Raw genomic sequence first — 17,352 nt, forward strand, 5'->3', positions numbered from 1 at the left:
ATGTCCAAGGCCTGGGGCATTCTTTGTAGATGCTGGCCGAGGCTCAGGACAGGGTTGCTGCATCAAACGTGACCATGTCCCAGAGCCATCTGGAACTTGCAGAGGCGCTCCAGAGCGTTGTCCAGTCACAGCAGGCCATGGCTGGGAACGTCGGCGGCAGTGTCGAGCCGCTCGCCGACGTGGCACAGACACATGAGGGAGGTGGCCCAGTCCCAGAGAGCGATGGCGCAGTCACTGGCTGATGTGACATAAACCCAGAAAGTGGTGGCACAGTCGCAGCATGATGTGGCACAATCCCATACGGTGATGGTCCGCTCACTGTGTTCCATGGCCGTGAGCGTGCGGACCTTGGTTGAGATCAGAGCGAGCCTCCAGGACTGGCGGGGGAGCCTCAGGGGATAGTACCTCTGGCACCCCCATCCTATGGAGTAGCACGGGGGCCAACGGGTACCCCAAGGGAGGAGGAGGTGTTGGGGCCCTTGCCGGTGACTCCTGCATGGGGAGGTGCCGGAACACTGCAACACCTCGCCCACCCCCCCCACCCCCCCCACCCCCTACCCCCCCGACCTTCCCCTGCCCCTCCTCTCCCTGCCGCATCTGGTGAGCAGCAGCGGGCAGAATGGAGTGGAACCACACTCCCTGAACAGCAACCGGGTCCGGTCGCCCCAGAAAATACCCGGCAATGGTGACCACGTCGCAGGGCAGGAGTCACAGCAGGCCGCCTCCACTCCTGCTGTACCATCTGGGGAACCATCTACACATAGCGTTAGGGCCCGCTAGACACCAGTTAAGTTGGCATGGGTGCAGGGCACAGTTTAGTTATAGGGGCTAGGGCACAAATCTGTACATATCCGTTCACGTTAAACACCTGTTGCCACTGTTACAACCTGCCTCGGTGCTCTGCCTGATGGGTGTGAGGAGTGGGCCGTTCTGGGCTGGCTGGTGGTGAGGGTAATGGGCAGACGTTGGGGGGGAGGGGGGGGAATAGGTACACCCTGTGGGTGGCTCGGGCTCCCCACCCCACCCCGCGGCCTTGCCCATCCCCACCACTGCCACCCCAGGGATCCGACGGGACCATGTGATGGACTGGCCAGCTCACATGCAAGGATCACCCAGGTCGATGGTGCTACCATGGGCAGGCTTCCGGCGGCGTGATACGATGCAGAGCACCAGAACGCATTGCAAAGCGGGTTGTCACCATCCTCCATCCCATGGACCAGGCCCGCTGTTACTGCCAACCCAGGTCCTGCACCCCATAGTGGGCATACCTTTAAGAAATGGGTGTTTATCAAATAGCTGCAGTGATGTCAGAGTTTGGGTGGAGCTGGGCTGTCTGTCTGTTTTTGCTTTCGTTTTTGAGCTGGCAGCTACCGTGTGTGTTTGGTTTTGTTTTCAGAGTTGGAGCTGCATCCAACCAAACAAGGTGTAATTTTGATCTCTGCATGCAAAGAATGTCTTCAGATCACTTGCTCAGTTAAAAGTGATAACTGCTCTCAGTATAGAATTTAAACCTGATGTCTTTGTTAAAGAGGGTATTTGTCTTATGAATGTTGCTAGGAAAGATTAAGGGTTACATTTGAGTACTGTATTCTTAGGGGGGCGTATTTGAGTTGATAGTTGCTAAGATGTTTACTGTGTGTTTATAAAATGTTAACTGGATTCATTTAATAAACATTGTTTTGTTTTTAAAAGTACTTTATATCTCTGTTGCATCTGATTGGGCCCTTGTGCTCCCCATAACCAAAATCTATTAAAAGTTGTGGGTCAGGTGAACTCCATGATACACTTTGGGGATCTCTAAACCATGGCCCGTAATACAGGTATGCATCATAGAGGGAGTTGCAGGTGCGGGGTGGCTGGGGGAGGGTTAGTGAGGGAGTGTGGGATGTAGTGTCTGTGCCCCTGACCAGCCCCCCATCCACACCCCCACCCCCAAGTCGGTGATCCAAGGAGGTGATCAGAGTATCCCATGCATGTTTGCCCTCTAGAGCGGTCCAGGCACCTGAACCGCATCATCAGGAGGCTGAAGCACCGCTCGATCACACTCCAGGTCGCTGCATGGGCATCATTGTAGCGGGTCTCCACGTCAGTCTGCGTGCCAGGATGAAGGCGTCATGCACGCTGTCTGGGTATCGGGCACTGGGAGCGTGTGTCTTCCCCCGTAGCCCGGTGGTCCCAGGTGCACCATGAACTGGCAGATATGTCGCACAGTCTGTCTGCTCAGCCGGAGTCTTCGATGGCATTCCCAGTCCAGCACATCCTCAAATGATAGGCGCTGCCAGTATACACGAGGCCTCATGCGGCACCTCGTTTGCAGCTCCTCCTCCTTGACTGTTGGGCAGTCTGCTCTCCAACCTGGGCGGCTGCCACCTGCCCCTCTGCTGCCCGCTCTGCTGCCGCTCGCTCCACTGCTGCAGCTTCCGCCTCCTCCTTGAGCTGTTCCATCTCGTACAGCCGCAGGGCATCTACCAGGGCTGCAGCGACTGCCATGAACGCCATCACTGCCAGTTGAATTCCAATATCGATTGTCTGCAGGGGGTGAAAGGCCGACAAGTTAGCATAGTGCGTACTTTCACATGTCCCTCCCCTCGTACCTTGGCTCTGTCGGTGGCTGGCACCATGAGGGCCTCTGGCCCTGGCACCCATTACTGATGCCAGGGATACCATTAGCTGGCATTGCCCCCGCTAGAGGTATGCACCGCGGCCCCTGTAGGGACTACTGTGGGTGTTGTTCTGGGTGGGCCACCGGCGGTTGGCGGCAGGGGAGGGGGGGGGGGGGGGGGGGGTCTGGGGGGCGCCTATATGCCGGTATCACTCGACAGAACCAGGGGCCAGGGTGGGTGGGCAGTGGAGTGTGCAGCAAGATGGCTGCCTTGCAGGCCGCGGGAAAGGCAGTCCATGCCTGGACACCGCCCCAGTGCCGTGATAGGTCACCCCGGCCACTCGGCCTGTTTCCCCCCTCCCTCGGGCCTGGCTGCCCCCCCCCCCCCCCCCCCCCCCCCCCACCCCGGCCAGCCTAGCCAGTGTCCAGCCCGGAAGTCCGCAGTCGCTCATCTCTGTGTCCTACCTCCTCTCTCGCTCCCTCCCTCAGTAGCCACGACATCGGTTTCATGACTTTTAAAAGCACAAGTGAATCACGCCACCAGGAACTCGGCTCTTCGGAGGAGGAGAATCACGGAGGCCCCAGAAAATACCAGGTCGGGCCCACTGATGATGTGCAAACGATGTTTACTGTACGTGCATTCCGGAACGCATTCGGCCACTGCCCAGATGACGGAGAATCGCGATATGGCGTCAAATCGCTGCCCCTCACAATTTTGTCATCGGTACCTATTCTCCACCCAACCGCCTTTCCTGATGTCAGCGTCGGACAACAGAGCATTCCTCCCACAGTCTTCCGAGCCAGGATTCCACTCTGGAATCTTCCTGTCCAGTTATAACATCAACTGGGATTATAACAATTGCCACTAGTCTCTTTGGATATGCCCACATTGTGGACCCTTGAGTCGGTCCCTCACATTTGCAGTGTAGTAGCATAACAATCTGATTAGGATGGAGTAAACCAGTAGGCCTTGGTTGTTGAGCACAGCCTGTCACCTTGAATTAATAGCCGCTATATACACGGTCCCAAGTGTATGTGCAAAGCCCGTCTCTCAACCACACCGTTAGGAATATTCATAGATAAGATGGTGTAACTGGTTCGTGCACATAAGCACACAAAAGGGAATTCAAGTAATTAATTAATATGGGATCATAGATCCAGTGCTGCAAAAGGTTCAGAGACCTGTGTTCAGGCAAGGTGAGTAGTTTGGCTCACAATAGAGAGATCCGAGGGAAGAGCTTAATAAGCAAGGTCTGGCACATTCAATGGTCAATGCTGAAGCAGAGGAATGTGTAAGCAGCTCACTTAGCTGCATTTAAAATGATAGTAAATGGGCAGTGTGCTGCACAGGCGCATTGAGGAGCATTATCTCTGCATGTGTTATGTCTGAGGTTGATATAAATTCATGTTGTGGTTACGGAACAAAAGAGTGAAGAACACGAAAGTGATGGTTTAGACTGGTGGTGAAGGAACCTACCCTTGGCCCAGGCATGCCAATGGAGCAAATGGCCCTGGAGGTTGCTGGAGTGCGGAAGCTGCTGGCTGTTATTGATGGTAAATCTCCAGTAGTTGGTGGTAAAGGTGGTGTTGAGATCGCCTTAGACTGGTGGTAATGGTAGAGGTCATGCTGAGCACGCTTGGACACTGGCATTAGGAAGAGTGGAAGCATGGGGTTGAGTCATGAAGGCAATGCAAGCATGGTCAAGGCAATGGGGTGAATCAGAGCTTGACTTCGTTGTGAGAAGAGCTATACCTAAGTATCTCATTTTGTGTCTCACACAGGCCCATGCTCTGCTCACCCTCCCTCTGGGTCCACATCATCCCTGGGGGTTCAAAAAGGAGGAAGAGATGGTGCATCATCGTGTCATTCCAGCCCACACTTTGCCAAAACAGATATGAGCACATTGGATCTGAGTAGTAGCTTGCAGTCGATGACACTCGGTGAAAGACACCACACCAGAGTGCAGGGCAAGGTGTAGAGTTAGAGACATCTGTGCACAGTCTCCCTTGGAGGAGAGAGGAAAGTCATGATGATGCTTCAGTGGGCAAGAACGTGGAGCCTCAGGGGTCAGCTTTAGGGTACAGTATTTGTCCACTTGGGAGCAGATGTGTCCCTAAGGCAGTGGGAGCTCTTGGACCATGAATGGGCGAATCCATTGCCGTCATGAGCTCTACATTGTCCCCAGAGACTTCACCGCATGAGTTTTGATAATGAGAAATACGCCAATCCTGGAGAGCAGTAACATTCAGAGTGAATGCAAGAGTAGTGTCATGGCCAGGATAGGGTGCAAACCTCCCTCAGTAGCCTGGATCAGTCCACTCAGAGTATGAGTCCGGACATCCATAAAATACATGAGGAGTTGCATACCCTCAACAGCACTGTTACTCTGTTTCCACATCACTTGTTGGATTTTCCCCTTTACCTCTTCCATGTTTAACTTCCCAGGCCCAAAACACTCATTCCAGGTTAAGCAGCATTTCACTTGCACCTCTTCCAATCTGGTCTATTGCATTCACTGCTCCCAATGTGGTCTCCTCTATATCAGAGAGACCAAACGCAGACTGGGTGATCGCTTTGCTGAGCACCTTCGGTCTGTGCGCATTCAGGACCCTGACCTTCCCATTGCTTGCCATTTTAACACAAGACCCTGCTCCTGTGCCCACATGTCTGTCCTTGGCCTGCTGCAATGTTCCAGTGAAGCTCAACGCAAACTGGTGGAACATCTCATCTTCCGGTTAGGCACGCTTCCGGTCTCAACGTCGAATTCAACAGCTGCAAATGATTAGCTCTACCCCATTTGTTTTCATCCCATTTCATTTTAACCGTCTTTTACCATTTCTTTCTCTCTTGTCTTTCTTTATATATATATATATATATATATTCACCCCCCCCCTCATCTTATCCACCTTTCGTTACCCTTTCTCCCTTTTATTTCCCCATCCCCTCCCCCACATCTCCATCTGTCACAGTTTACCCTCTGATGTTAGTTTCTCTGCTGTTTGGCCTTTCACATTTTTTGTTCTCTCTGGGACTGCCATTAGCAATCTTTCCCCTTGGTATCTGTGGCTATGCCTCATCTTTCATTCGCACTCCACAGTATAAATATTTCCCACTTTCTCTGTCTTTAGCTTTGACAAAGGGTCATCTGGACTCGAAACTTTAGCTCTTTTCTCTCCCTACAGACGCTGCCAGACCTGTTGAGATTTTCCCGCCCGTCCACCAACCGAAGGCTAACCGAAAGCTGTGGCAGTAACCGAGCAGAGCGAAGGTGCCGAGAGCTCCTCCGCGTCCTCATCTTCCTTCACTCCACCAGAGCCCATAGCTGCTGCATATGTGCCAGTGACCACAGCTACCCATGCAGAGGCCGCAGTCTTCGGAGGTATCACATAGATTCTTGCACGATGAGGCCCTTTTGGCAAATAAGTGTGCAACCTTTCTCTATCTCTTCCAAGACAACATGCAAGGGCACATCGTAGGACAGGGCACTATCTCACCTGGAGCACTAGTGGATCATACGAACATTCCAATTAGGAACAGGAGTAGGTTATTCAGCCCCTTGAGCCTGCCCTGTCATTCAATAAGATCATGGCTGATCTGATTGCAACCTCAGCTCCACATTCCTACCTACACATGATATTCTTTCACCCCTTTGTTAATCAAGAATCTATCTGGCTCTGCCTTAAAAATATTCAAAGACTCTGCTTCCACTGCGTTTTGAGGAAGAGAGTTCTAGAAACTCCCAACCCTCCGAGAAAAAAAAAATTCTCCTCATCTCGGTCATAAATAAGTGACCCCTTATTTTTAATCAGTGACCCCTAGCTCTAGATTCTCTGACAAGAGGAAACATCCTCTCCACATCCACCCTGCCAGTACACCTCAGGATCTTAAAGGTTTTAATCAAGTCTCCTCTTTCTCTTCGGAACTCTAGTGGATACAAACCTAACCTTTCTGATCTTTCCTCATAAAGCAACACGCACATTCCTGACATTAGTCTAGTCATTCTACTGCTTCGAATGTATTTAAATTTTTCCTTGAATAAGGAGACCAATACTCTACACAATACTCTTGATGTGGCCTCACAACTGAAGCACAACCTCCCCACTTTTGTAATCTATTCCCCTCACAATAAACAATAATGTACTATTTGCTTTCCAAATTACTTGCTGTATCTGTATACTAGCCTTTTTGTGACTCACACACTAGGACACCCAGATCCCTCTGCATCTCAGAGTTCTGCAATCTCTTGCCATTTAAATAAGCTTCCGTTTATTCTTCCTGCCAAGGTGGGCAATTTCACATTTGCTCACATTATACTCCATTTGCCAGAGTTTTGCCCACTCACTTAACCTATCCAAACAGGTGGATGAGGGTAAAGCGGTTGATGTGGTGTATATGGATTTCAGTAAGGCGTTTGATAAGGTTCCCCACGGTAGGCTATTGCAGAAAATAAGGAAGTATGGAATTGAAGGTGATTTAGCGGTTTGGAACAGTAATTGGCTAGCTGAAAGAAGACAGAGGGTGGTGGTTGATGGCAAATGTTCATCCTGGAGTTCAGTTACTAGTGGTGTACTGCAAGGATCTGTTTTGGGGCCACTGCTGTTTGTCATTTTTATAAATGACCTGGAAGAGGGTGTAGAAGGATGGGTTAGTAAATTTGCAGATGACACGAAGGTCGGTGGAGTTGTGGATAATGCTGAAGGATGTTATAGGATACAGAGGGACATAGATAAGCTGCAGAGCTGGGCTGAGAGGTGGCAGATGGAGTTTAATGCGGAAAAGTGTGAGGTGGTTCACTTTGGAAGGAGTAACAGGAATGCAGAGTACTGGGCTAATGGCAAGATTCTTGGTAGTGTAGATGAACAGAGAGATCTCGGCATCCAGGTACATAAATCCCTGAAAGTTGCCACCCAGGTTAATAGGGCTGTTAAGAAGGCATATGGTGTGCTAGCCTTTATCAGTAGGGGGATTGAGTTTCGGAGCCACAAGGTCATGCTGCAGCTGTACATAACTCTGGTGCGGCCGCTCCTGGAGTACTGCGTGCAGTTCTGGTCACCACATTATAGGAAGGATGTGGAAGCTTTGGAAAGGGTTCAGAGGAGATTTACTAGGATGTTGCCTGGTATGGAGGGAAGGGCTTACGAGGAAAGGCTCAGGGACTTGAGGTTGTTTTCGTTAGAGAGGAGAAGGCTGAGAGGTGACTTAATAGAGACATATAAGATAGTCAGAGGGTTAGATAGGGTGGACAGTGAGAGTCTTTTTCCTCGGATGGTGATGACCAACACGAGGGGACATAGCTTTAAATTGAGGGGTGGTAGATATAGGACAGATGTCAGAGGCAGTTTCTTTACTCAGAGAGTAGTAGGGGTGTGGAACGCCCTGCCTGCAACAGTAGTAGACTCGCCAACTTTAAGGGCATTTAAGTGGTCGCTGGATAGACATATGGATGAAAATGGAATAGTGTAGGTCAGATCGGCTTCAGATGGTTTCACAGGTTGGCGCAACATCGAGGGCTGAAGGGCCCGTACTGCGCTGTAATGTTCTATGTCCCTTTGTAGCCTCTTTCTATGCTCTTCACAATTTACTTTCACTGTGGTTACCATAATTATATTAGGCACTTGCGGACTATATTTATTCCACTTCTTTATGACTCAGTGTCTGTGTGTACATTAGCGAGTTCAAAAGGAATGATACAAATGTGAGGTTGCTTCTTACCAGTAACATTGAGGGTAACATGCGGAATCGCACCTCAATGTGGCTTCACCAGAAGCAATGTTGTGACTTAATTGGTGAGGCATCCGAGAGCTTTTTCTGTCTCTGTTGTATCACATCATACTCCAGAGATCAAAAGGTCAAGCATTAAGATGCTCCTTGTATTTTTTAGTTTCCACCTAAGCATGCCTCAAAGGGAAGCTTAGTGATCTGATTCCATGATTAGATGTTGGTCAGCAATTGCATCTCAATCATGAGTGCTGGGTGCAAGACAGTCATCTGCACGGCAGTGTTGCACTTTAGCCTTGGTGTGGGCATGTGTTGTCCGGTTAATATAGCTAATTTGCTCTCACCTCTACAGTTAATGCATTGGGCGGAATTCTCTGTAGCCTGACGCTGAGATCGAGATCGGCAATCAGGCGGAGAATGGATTCCGATGCCAGAATCGGGGCAGGTGCTGGTATGACGCTGGTTCGCGATGCTCCACTCCCTACAAATCAGCATCATCGGGATGTGCACCGCGCGCTGCCGCAAGGCCATTGGCGTGTCATCAGCCGGCCCACCCGCGATGCTCTACCCCCGTTGGGCTGAGTTCCCGACGCCATGGGCCACGTGTGGTCCCAGCAGTCAGGAACCTTCTGTGCCGGCTGCGGACAGTGTCCAGCGCCACCATACTCAGCCGTGATCCGTGCCGCTGGCCAGGGGGCTTCTGCTAGGTTTGGGGGCTAGCTAGAAGGTGGGCTGTGGGGTCAGAGTGGGCGGGTATGCGGTCCAGTAGGGTCGGAGCCATGTTTTCCGGCGCAACAGGTGCAGCGCATGCGCATGCGCGGCCTAGGACCCAGCGATTCTCTGGACGTTTTTCGCACAATTTGCAGTTTTCCACATGGCGCCGATGCTAGCCCCTCACCAGTAACGGAGTCAGTGAGTGGTTTGTGCCGATTTACCCGTCATGAACCACCTGCAGATTCTCCGTTGACACCGGCACTTAACCTCAGGAACTGGGAATCCAGCCCAATGTCTTTTCTGGTGTCACAGAATGTGCTTTGCGCAATTTGCAGAGGTACATTTAAGACAGGACTGATGGATATGGCATCCAGGTCGTATCCAGGACCATGGACTAGAATGGATGTAGTAAAAGCTATTTCAATGAGTGTTACAGCACACTTATTTAATTGTGTGTGAGATGCTATATCTGCAGGGATATAGGGTTTGACCTCTTCATTCGTGTCATTATCTGGATTGTGGGCATGAGTAGGATTCCCCTTATCTCTCGCCCATAAATAAGGTCTCAGTCCGGTTCAATGTGTATAAAGGAATGTTTATTTCTTTAAGAACTCATTTTGGTACATTCACACAAAATTAAATCAAAAGACTTTTTCTGCGTGCCTTGAAATGTCCTTTTTTTAAAAATTATTTTTTTATTCTCCTCCTTTTTCACATTTTCTCCCAGATTTACACCCAACAATAAACAATAATCAGCAATGAATGTAATGTCAATCCCCATATCAATAACAATCCCATCCTCGCACCAAACCCCCAAACATTAGCCCGCATGTTAACATAAACAAATGCCAAAGAGGAATCAGGAATCACCCATAGTCTCCATGAAATGTCCTTGAGACGCCAACGAGTGAAAGCAAAAACGTCAAGATAAAAGTGACTCCAGATTTACATTAAAAGACATTTCAACAAAAGGCCCCGAAAAGTAATTTTTACGAATGCTTCAAGGATTCTCCGACGGCTAAAATTCCTCCCTCTAATCAGTCAAATGGATCACATTCTGAAGGGAATCCGTATCTGGGTTTAGCCCCTTACTTAGATTCATTGGTTCTAATTCTCAGCTGAGACCCCCTTGATTCGTTCAGGAAAGCGTCAGTCACTTAACAGGCGATTGTTTTTTTTTCGGGAAATTGAGAGTACCCAATTCATTTTTCCAATTAAGGGGCAATTTAGCATAGCCAATCCTCCTACCCTGCTATTCTTTGGATTGTGGGGGCGAAACCCACGCAAACACGGGGAGAATGTGCAGTGATCCAGAGCCGGGATCGAACCTGGGACCTCAGTGCTAACCACTGTGCTACCGTGCTGCCCTAACAGGCGATTGGTTAATTAGACGTTAATCAATTACTCCAAATTAGTTAACTTTCCCACGACTCTTATCCCACGTTCAAACTCCCTACGTCACGTCTGGTCTCAGTTACGAGATTGTTTTAAACTCGTTGAATGTACCCTCATATCTCTTACTTTCAGTCAGAGGACTTGCAGTACATTATTCGTAACATTTGAGACAGTCATGGACGGACAGTATTCAAAAGATTAGCCAATTTTATAACTTACTCATTTTAGTGCCGTTATCTTATAGTGGTGAGTACTCTGCATTGTGGCCGCAGCAGCCTCTGTTTGAATCCGAGTCACGGCAACGTTACTGTTTATCAGGGCTGGTTTAGCTCAGTGGGTAGATAGCTGGTTTGTGATGCAGACCAAAGCCAGGTTCAATTCCCGTACCAGCTGAGAATTCTGAATTCTCCCTCTGTATCCGAACAGGAGCCGGAACGTGGCGACTAGGGGCTTTTCACAGCAACTTCATTGCAGTGTTAATGTAAGCCTACTTGTGACAATAAAGGTCAATTAGTTATTTATTTCTACAAATTCAATCATTTTCAAGAGTCATTTTATATTTCAGCTAATATTTTAAAGGACCCCCTCTATAATTGTTGAATCCAAGATCTCTCACCTTTTTATTATTTTAAACTTAATAAAATTAATCAATTAATAAATGAACAATATAATAATATTGGAATATAGGAATATAAGCTAAGGAAAACACATTCACAAGTGTCTTTGATGGATGCTGTCCTTCAACATTGGAATCAGTTACAAGCATTTAAAAGAGTTACAAGCCTTTACATTAGTAGATTTAGTTAATAATATCAGGAATAAGGATTCAATAAAAGGAGCCTCCCATGCCCTGTAAAGGTATTGCTATTTCAGGGTTTCTTGTCATTCTCTTACAGATACATTTGGTTGTCATTTTTGGCAAGATATACAGCAAAAATAAGTAAAGACATCCAAAAATCAAGGCGGCAAAATACATTTTTCAAGTGGTTATTCCTCGCCTCCGTTATTCCGTATCTGGTATCTTTTCCTTTGTCTTCTCCTGGCTGGCTTGCCAGGAGGATTCCCTTTATCTCTCGCTCATAGATATGGGGCTGGATTCTCCTTTTCCGGGACTATGTCCCCATAACGTCGTGAGAACTGCCGTCAAAAGGCCACATATTCACAGCCCTGCAGGGGGCTAGCAGGGAGCCATCGGGAGGAATGGGCTTCGCTCCCTTGTGAGGAATGGGCAGACCCTTGAGAGACTGTGGCATCATGGCATAAGCATCTTTTTGTGGAGGTATGTCACCAGGGACAGTCTGATAGCAGTTGTGTTTCTGGAGACCTTGTGAAAATCTACTCCGAACAAGGACTCATCTGGCAAGCAATCCTCCTGCACAGAATCAGCCTTGGATGCCTGTCCTTGCCCCCCCCCCCCCCCCCCCCCCCCCCCCCCCCCCACTCCCACTCCCACCCCGATGCTCTACCATTGATGGCTCATCATCCTCATCTCTTTTGGGATGGCCTGAAGTGCATGATCTTTCTCCTCCTCCTGAGGTTGCAGCTTTGCCCATGGCTTCATTGTCATCTATTTGAAGGCTCCTCTGCTGCTCAAAGTTGTTCAGTGTACAGCGCATAACAACTATTCCCGAACCCTTGCTGGGGAATATTGGACAGCTCCCCCTAACCAATAGAAGCATTGGAATCTCATCTTTAAAATCCCAACGGCCTAATCATCTGGTACTCCTGTTGATGATATGGCTGCTATTGTAACTTCGCCCTGCCACTGATTGGGGATTGCTAAAGGGAATCATTTGCCCTGTTCGTAGGGGGTAGCCCTTATCCCTTCGGAGTCATCCCCAGATCTGGGTAGGTGGCTGAAATAGATTGAGGAGTTATAAATTCCTTAATGTGAAGGAGTCATGGCAGGTGCCTGGGAAATTTGCAGACACATCAGGAAAGGCCTCATTGTGGTCACAAACCACCTGCGCATTGATCAAGTGAAATGACTTGCGTTTCATGAAGGTGTGCATTTGCTGAGTGGGTCTTTATGGAAAACCTGAGTGCAGTCAATAATGCCCCACACCCGACGGAAACCTGCAATTCTGGCAGAGGCAGTGGCTCAAAATCCTGGGGGAAACTAACCTGTTTTCCCACATGAGCTTCTCCGTCCTTACTCAAATACTGTCATCTACAACAGCCACTCCTTCAAAACAAAAGTCCAGGCTATTGTATGTTTGCCAGTTAAAGTAAGCAGGTTGTAACTGGAAGGCACCCATTCACCATGTCCTATCTCTACACTTCGGAATGTCTAATTGATTCTGCTTTATTGCAAATTTATTGATGCTATGTGACCAGGAAATTCACTGCCCTCTTCTTTCACTTAACATGTTTTAAATGCATTTGATCTGATGCATGTACAAAAGCTGTAAATATTTGTTTAATCTCATATCTAATGATCTGTTCCTCTGCTGTAGATGGTTACATTCAGGAGCCTGTCATCCAACTGGTCTCTCCCCCTCTTGACGCAGCCTCTGCAGGACTAACAGTTGTAATGAGTTGTTTGGTATCAGACTTTTACCCTGCTGATATTTCAGTGACTTGGAGAGATGAGAATGGCCCAGTGGATACGGGAGTGATGCAGTTTGCAGTGGCTTTGGGCAGTAACAGCACCTACCGGACTGTGAGCCAGCTCACTGTCCCAACAGCAGAGTGGGAAAGTTACTGCACTTACTGGTGTGAGGTGAAACACGTGTCCCTGGGACAGCCGATACGGAGAGCAGTCAGTAAGGAGCTGGGTAAGGTTTATTTTGTGTGTGCATATATATATATATTTATATTTACAGGTATCTGAATGGGAGGGTGAGGTGCCTGTGTGTGAGTGGCGAGGATTGCACTGCAAGTGTCAGGACGTTCGAGTTGGTGGGGTGTAAAAGTGGGGTTGGTTTGTGTCATTGGGGCAAGGGTGGTATTGTGGGTGATGTCTGTTAAGTGATGAGAGAGTTAATCAATAACCCTGGGCCTCATGAAAATAGCCATGGGAACAATTGTACTTTCTGCAGAAGTCTGTGGTTTGAGGAAAGGGCCTCTCAAAACTGTGGGGAGAAAGCTGCTGCTGATCAAGTGTGAATATAACTTCATACGTACATTGGTTCACACAAGGCAAAATTATTCAATTGTGGAGATTAATTTCTGAGGTTTTTCTGGTGCAGTGCTAGTGTCCCTATCTCTCAGCATGAAGCTTTGGGTTCAGGTTCCTCTTCAGGACTTGATGGCCATGAAAGGTATGTTCATAACGTGGTAAAACAGGTTGGTTAGCAGCCTGTAACCCTTCCAATACACCTGATGGCAGACAGCAAGAGCAGGAGAGTTACCTGGTCAGCCATACTGCAGAAGGCAATGGCAAACAGCTGTATTGCTTTGCCAAACATAATCATGGACCAGTGCAATGGGAGTCAATGGTTGCCAATGCCCTCTTAGACCATGGTACTTGAAGAAGAAGATCAAATTAATGACAGTTTGATTGACAGATATTAGTCTACCTAAAAGTCTAACCACTTAATCCTTAATCAGGAAATTATTTCATTTCAATCATAACTCTGCCCTGTCTTAAAATCGAAATATTTCAAAATATTGTCTCCTTTATTGTATTAAAAGCAGGTGGAATCCTGAGAATCATGGCTCCGCTGTGGATTGTTGCTGTTGTGGCAGGCTTACTTTTAATTATTGCTGCCGGTATTCTCATCCGCAAGAAAACCACTTCTTCCGCCCACAGCGAGACAGGTGAGATCGGTTTTACTGCCCTGCATGCGCAGTTGAAACATTGGCACAATTTAAAGTGTTGCACCACCGTTCCTGTAAGGATTCCATCACATTCTCCCAGTTTCCCCACATCCGTCACATCTGTTCCAATGATGCTACCTTCCGAAATGGATGCCTCTCTTTTTCCTGAAGTGAGGGTCATCCCTACCCCTTCCCAGTGGTTGACAATGCGCTCAACCGTGCCGCACCCACCTCGGCCCTCAAGCCTTCCTTCTGGAATCATGACAGAGCTCCCCCTTTTTTTTTAAAACAGACAATTTTATTGAGGTAATTTCGGCATTGTAAACAGTAACAATATGCATTAGTGTGCAGATACCAATTACAAAAAACATAGTGCAAATAACAGTACCACTCTCGCAGATAGACCCGCCTATTCTTCCCCCCTACTCTACACTATTCTACCCCCCCCCCCCCCCCCCCCCTCCTTTGCTGATGATTAGTTTCCCGCGAAGAAGTCGATGAATGGTTGCCATCTCCGGGCGAACCCTGATAGTTATCCTCGTAAGGCGAACTTGATTTTTTTTCCAAGCCGAGAAAGCTTGCCATGTCCGACAGCCATACTTTGGTCTTTGGGGGCTTCGAGTCCCTCCAGGCCAACAGTATCCGTCGCCGGGCTATCAGGGAAGCAAAGGCCACAATGTTGGCCTCTACCCCCTCCAGGACTCCTGGGTCATCCGACACCCCAAAAATCGCCACCTCTGGACTCATCGCCACCCTTGTTTTCCGTACCCGAGATATGACGTCCGCAAATCCCTGCCAGTATCCCCTGAGTTTTGGACACGCCCAGAACATGTGGACATGGTTCGCTGGTCCTCCCCCACATCTAGCACACTTGTCCTCCAGCCCAAAGAATTTGCTCATCTGGGCCACCGTCATGTGGGCCCGTAACAGCCTCCCCGAACAGGTGCCGGAATGTGGCGACTAGGGGCTTTTCACAGTAACTTCATTTGAAACCTACTCGTGACAATAAACGATTTTCATGTGGGCCCGGTGAACCACCTTGAACTGAATCAGACCGAGCCTGGCACATGTTGCGGTTCCATTTACCTTCCTCAGAGCGTCTGCCCATACGCCTTCCTCCAACTCCCCACTAAGCTCCTCCTCCCACTTAAGATTCAGTTCCTCAGTCCCCGTGTCCTCCGCTCCCATAAGCTCCTTATAAATATCTGACTCTCCCCTCTCCTACCTCTCCCCTGGAAACTACTCTGTCCTGGAACCCCCTTGGTGGAAGGCGTGGAAAGTACGGGACCTGTCTACGTACGAAATCCCGCACCTGAAAGTACCGAAAGTCATTCCCTCTCGCCAGCCCGAACTTCTCCTCCAGCGCCCTCATGTTCGGGAAGCTCCCTTCCAGGAACAAGTCACCCATCCTTCCCACCTCCACCCTCCGCCACGCTCGAAACCCGCCATCCATCTTCCCCGGGACAAATCGGTGGTTGTCACATATTGGGGACCAGACTGACGCTCCCACTTCCCCCGCATGCTTCCTCCGTTGGCCCCAAATCCGCAAAGCCGCCACCACTACAGGGCTAGTGGAGTACCTGGCCGGCGGGAACGGCAGGGGAGCTGTGACCAGGGCTGCCAAGCTGGTGCCCCTGCCCGAAGCAGCCTCCACCCGCTCCCAACCCGACCCCGTACCCACCATCCATTTCCTTATCATGGCTATGTTAGCCACCCAGCAGTAGTTGCCGAGGTTCGGCAACGCCAGCCCCCCCTCGCTACGGTTCCGTTCCAGCATCCCCCTCTTTACCCGCGGGGACTTCCCCACCCAAACAAATCCCAGGATGATTTTATTGATTCTTTTAAAGAAGGAACGCGGTAGGACACTGAAAAATAAACAGGAATCTCGGGAGGATCGTCATCTTCACCGTCTGTACTCTCCCCGCTAGTGACAGCGGGAGTGCATCCCACCTCCGAAACTCGCTCCTCATTTGCTCCACCAGCCTGGACAAGTTCAACCTATGCATCTTACCCCAGTCGCGTGCCACTTGTATCCCTAGATACCTAAAACTTTCCCCAACTGACAGAGCTCCCCCTTGTCCTCACTTCTCACACCACCAGCCTCCGCATTCGAAAGATCATCCTCTTCCATTTCTGCCAACTCCAGCATGATGGCACCACCAAACACATCTTCCCCTCATCCCCCACTGTCAGCATTCCGCAGGGACCGCTCCCTCCGTGACACCCTGGTCCACTCCTCCATCATCCACAACACCTCATCCCCTTCATACTGCACCATACCTATAACTCCTCACACCTCACCACCCAAAGCCCAAACATTCCTTTCAGGTGAAGCTTATATTAAATATCTCAAATTTAAATATAACACCAAGGTTACAGACAGCCTGATTCAGTCTCAGAGCTGCCAAAGAGAGGGGCTAAATTGGTGGCCTCCTTCTGTTCTATACTTTTGTATGATTCCACTAAACCACGAATTGTGAAGAGGAAGTTAGATAATACACACTTGTAAATTATTGTAACAACATGCCCTGAATGACAGTTTCTTACCATGTTTCAATTTCTTAATGCAGCAGATTTTAGGGAGACGTTAAGCCTGGGCCCCAGACAGGAATCCGTCTACCAAAATGTCTATTACAAGGTATTTGGACAAAAGCCGTATGTTTGAATCATGGGGGACCTGTGTCTGTATCATATGTTTCAGGGAAATCTCTTCAATCTAGGACATGATTGGCATGATGGCACAGTGGTTAGCATTAGCGCCAGGGACCCGGAGTCAATTCTGGCCTTGGGTGAGTCTGTGTGGAGTTTGCACTTTCTCCCCGTGTCTGCGTGGGTTTCCTCCGGGTGCTCTGGTCTCCTCCCACAGTCCAAAGGTTAGGTGGATTGACCACACTAAATTGCTCCTTCGTATCCAAAGATGTGCAGGTTAGGTGGGGTTATGAGGTTGTGAGGATGGGCGGTGGATTGGGCTGAGGGAGGTGCTCACTCAATGGCCTCCTTCTGCACTGTAGGAATTCTATGGTTCTATTCTAGTCAATGAAGTCACGGTGACTTACTTTACACTCTATCTTGCACAGATCTCGTGAACTCTTGACAGAGTTAATTTAGATAGCAAGACGTAACTTAATGTCTGATCAATTTTTAACTGAAAATTTTACAC

The 17,352-nt window shown here is 49.0% G+C and overlaps 1 gene segment (V, D, J or C); it reads left to right on the plus strand.

Moving 5' to 3' along the window:
* The window catches only part of LOC119965091, a 36,514-nt gene that overhangs the window by 17,618 nt on the left and 1,544 nt on the right, over positions 1–17,352 (plus strand). Inside the window, 3 exon segments of the C gene segment in view lie at positions 12,887–13,207; positions 14,067–14,192; positions 16,763–16,830. Of these exon segments, the coding sequence occupies positions 12,887–13,207; positions 14,067–14,192; positions 16,763–16,830 (515 nt within the window).

The sequence above is a fragment of the Scyliorhinus canicula genome, chromosome 4, assembly GCF_902713615.1.
Source record: "Scyliorhinus canicula chromosome 4, sScyCan1.1, whole genome shotgun sequence".
Lineage (NCBI taxonomy): Eukaryota > Metazoa > Chordata > Chondrichthyes > Carcharhiniformes > Scyliorhinidae > Scyliorhinus > Scyliorhinus canicula.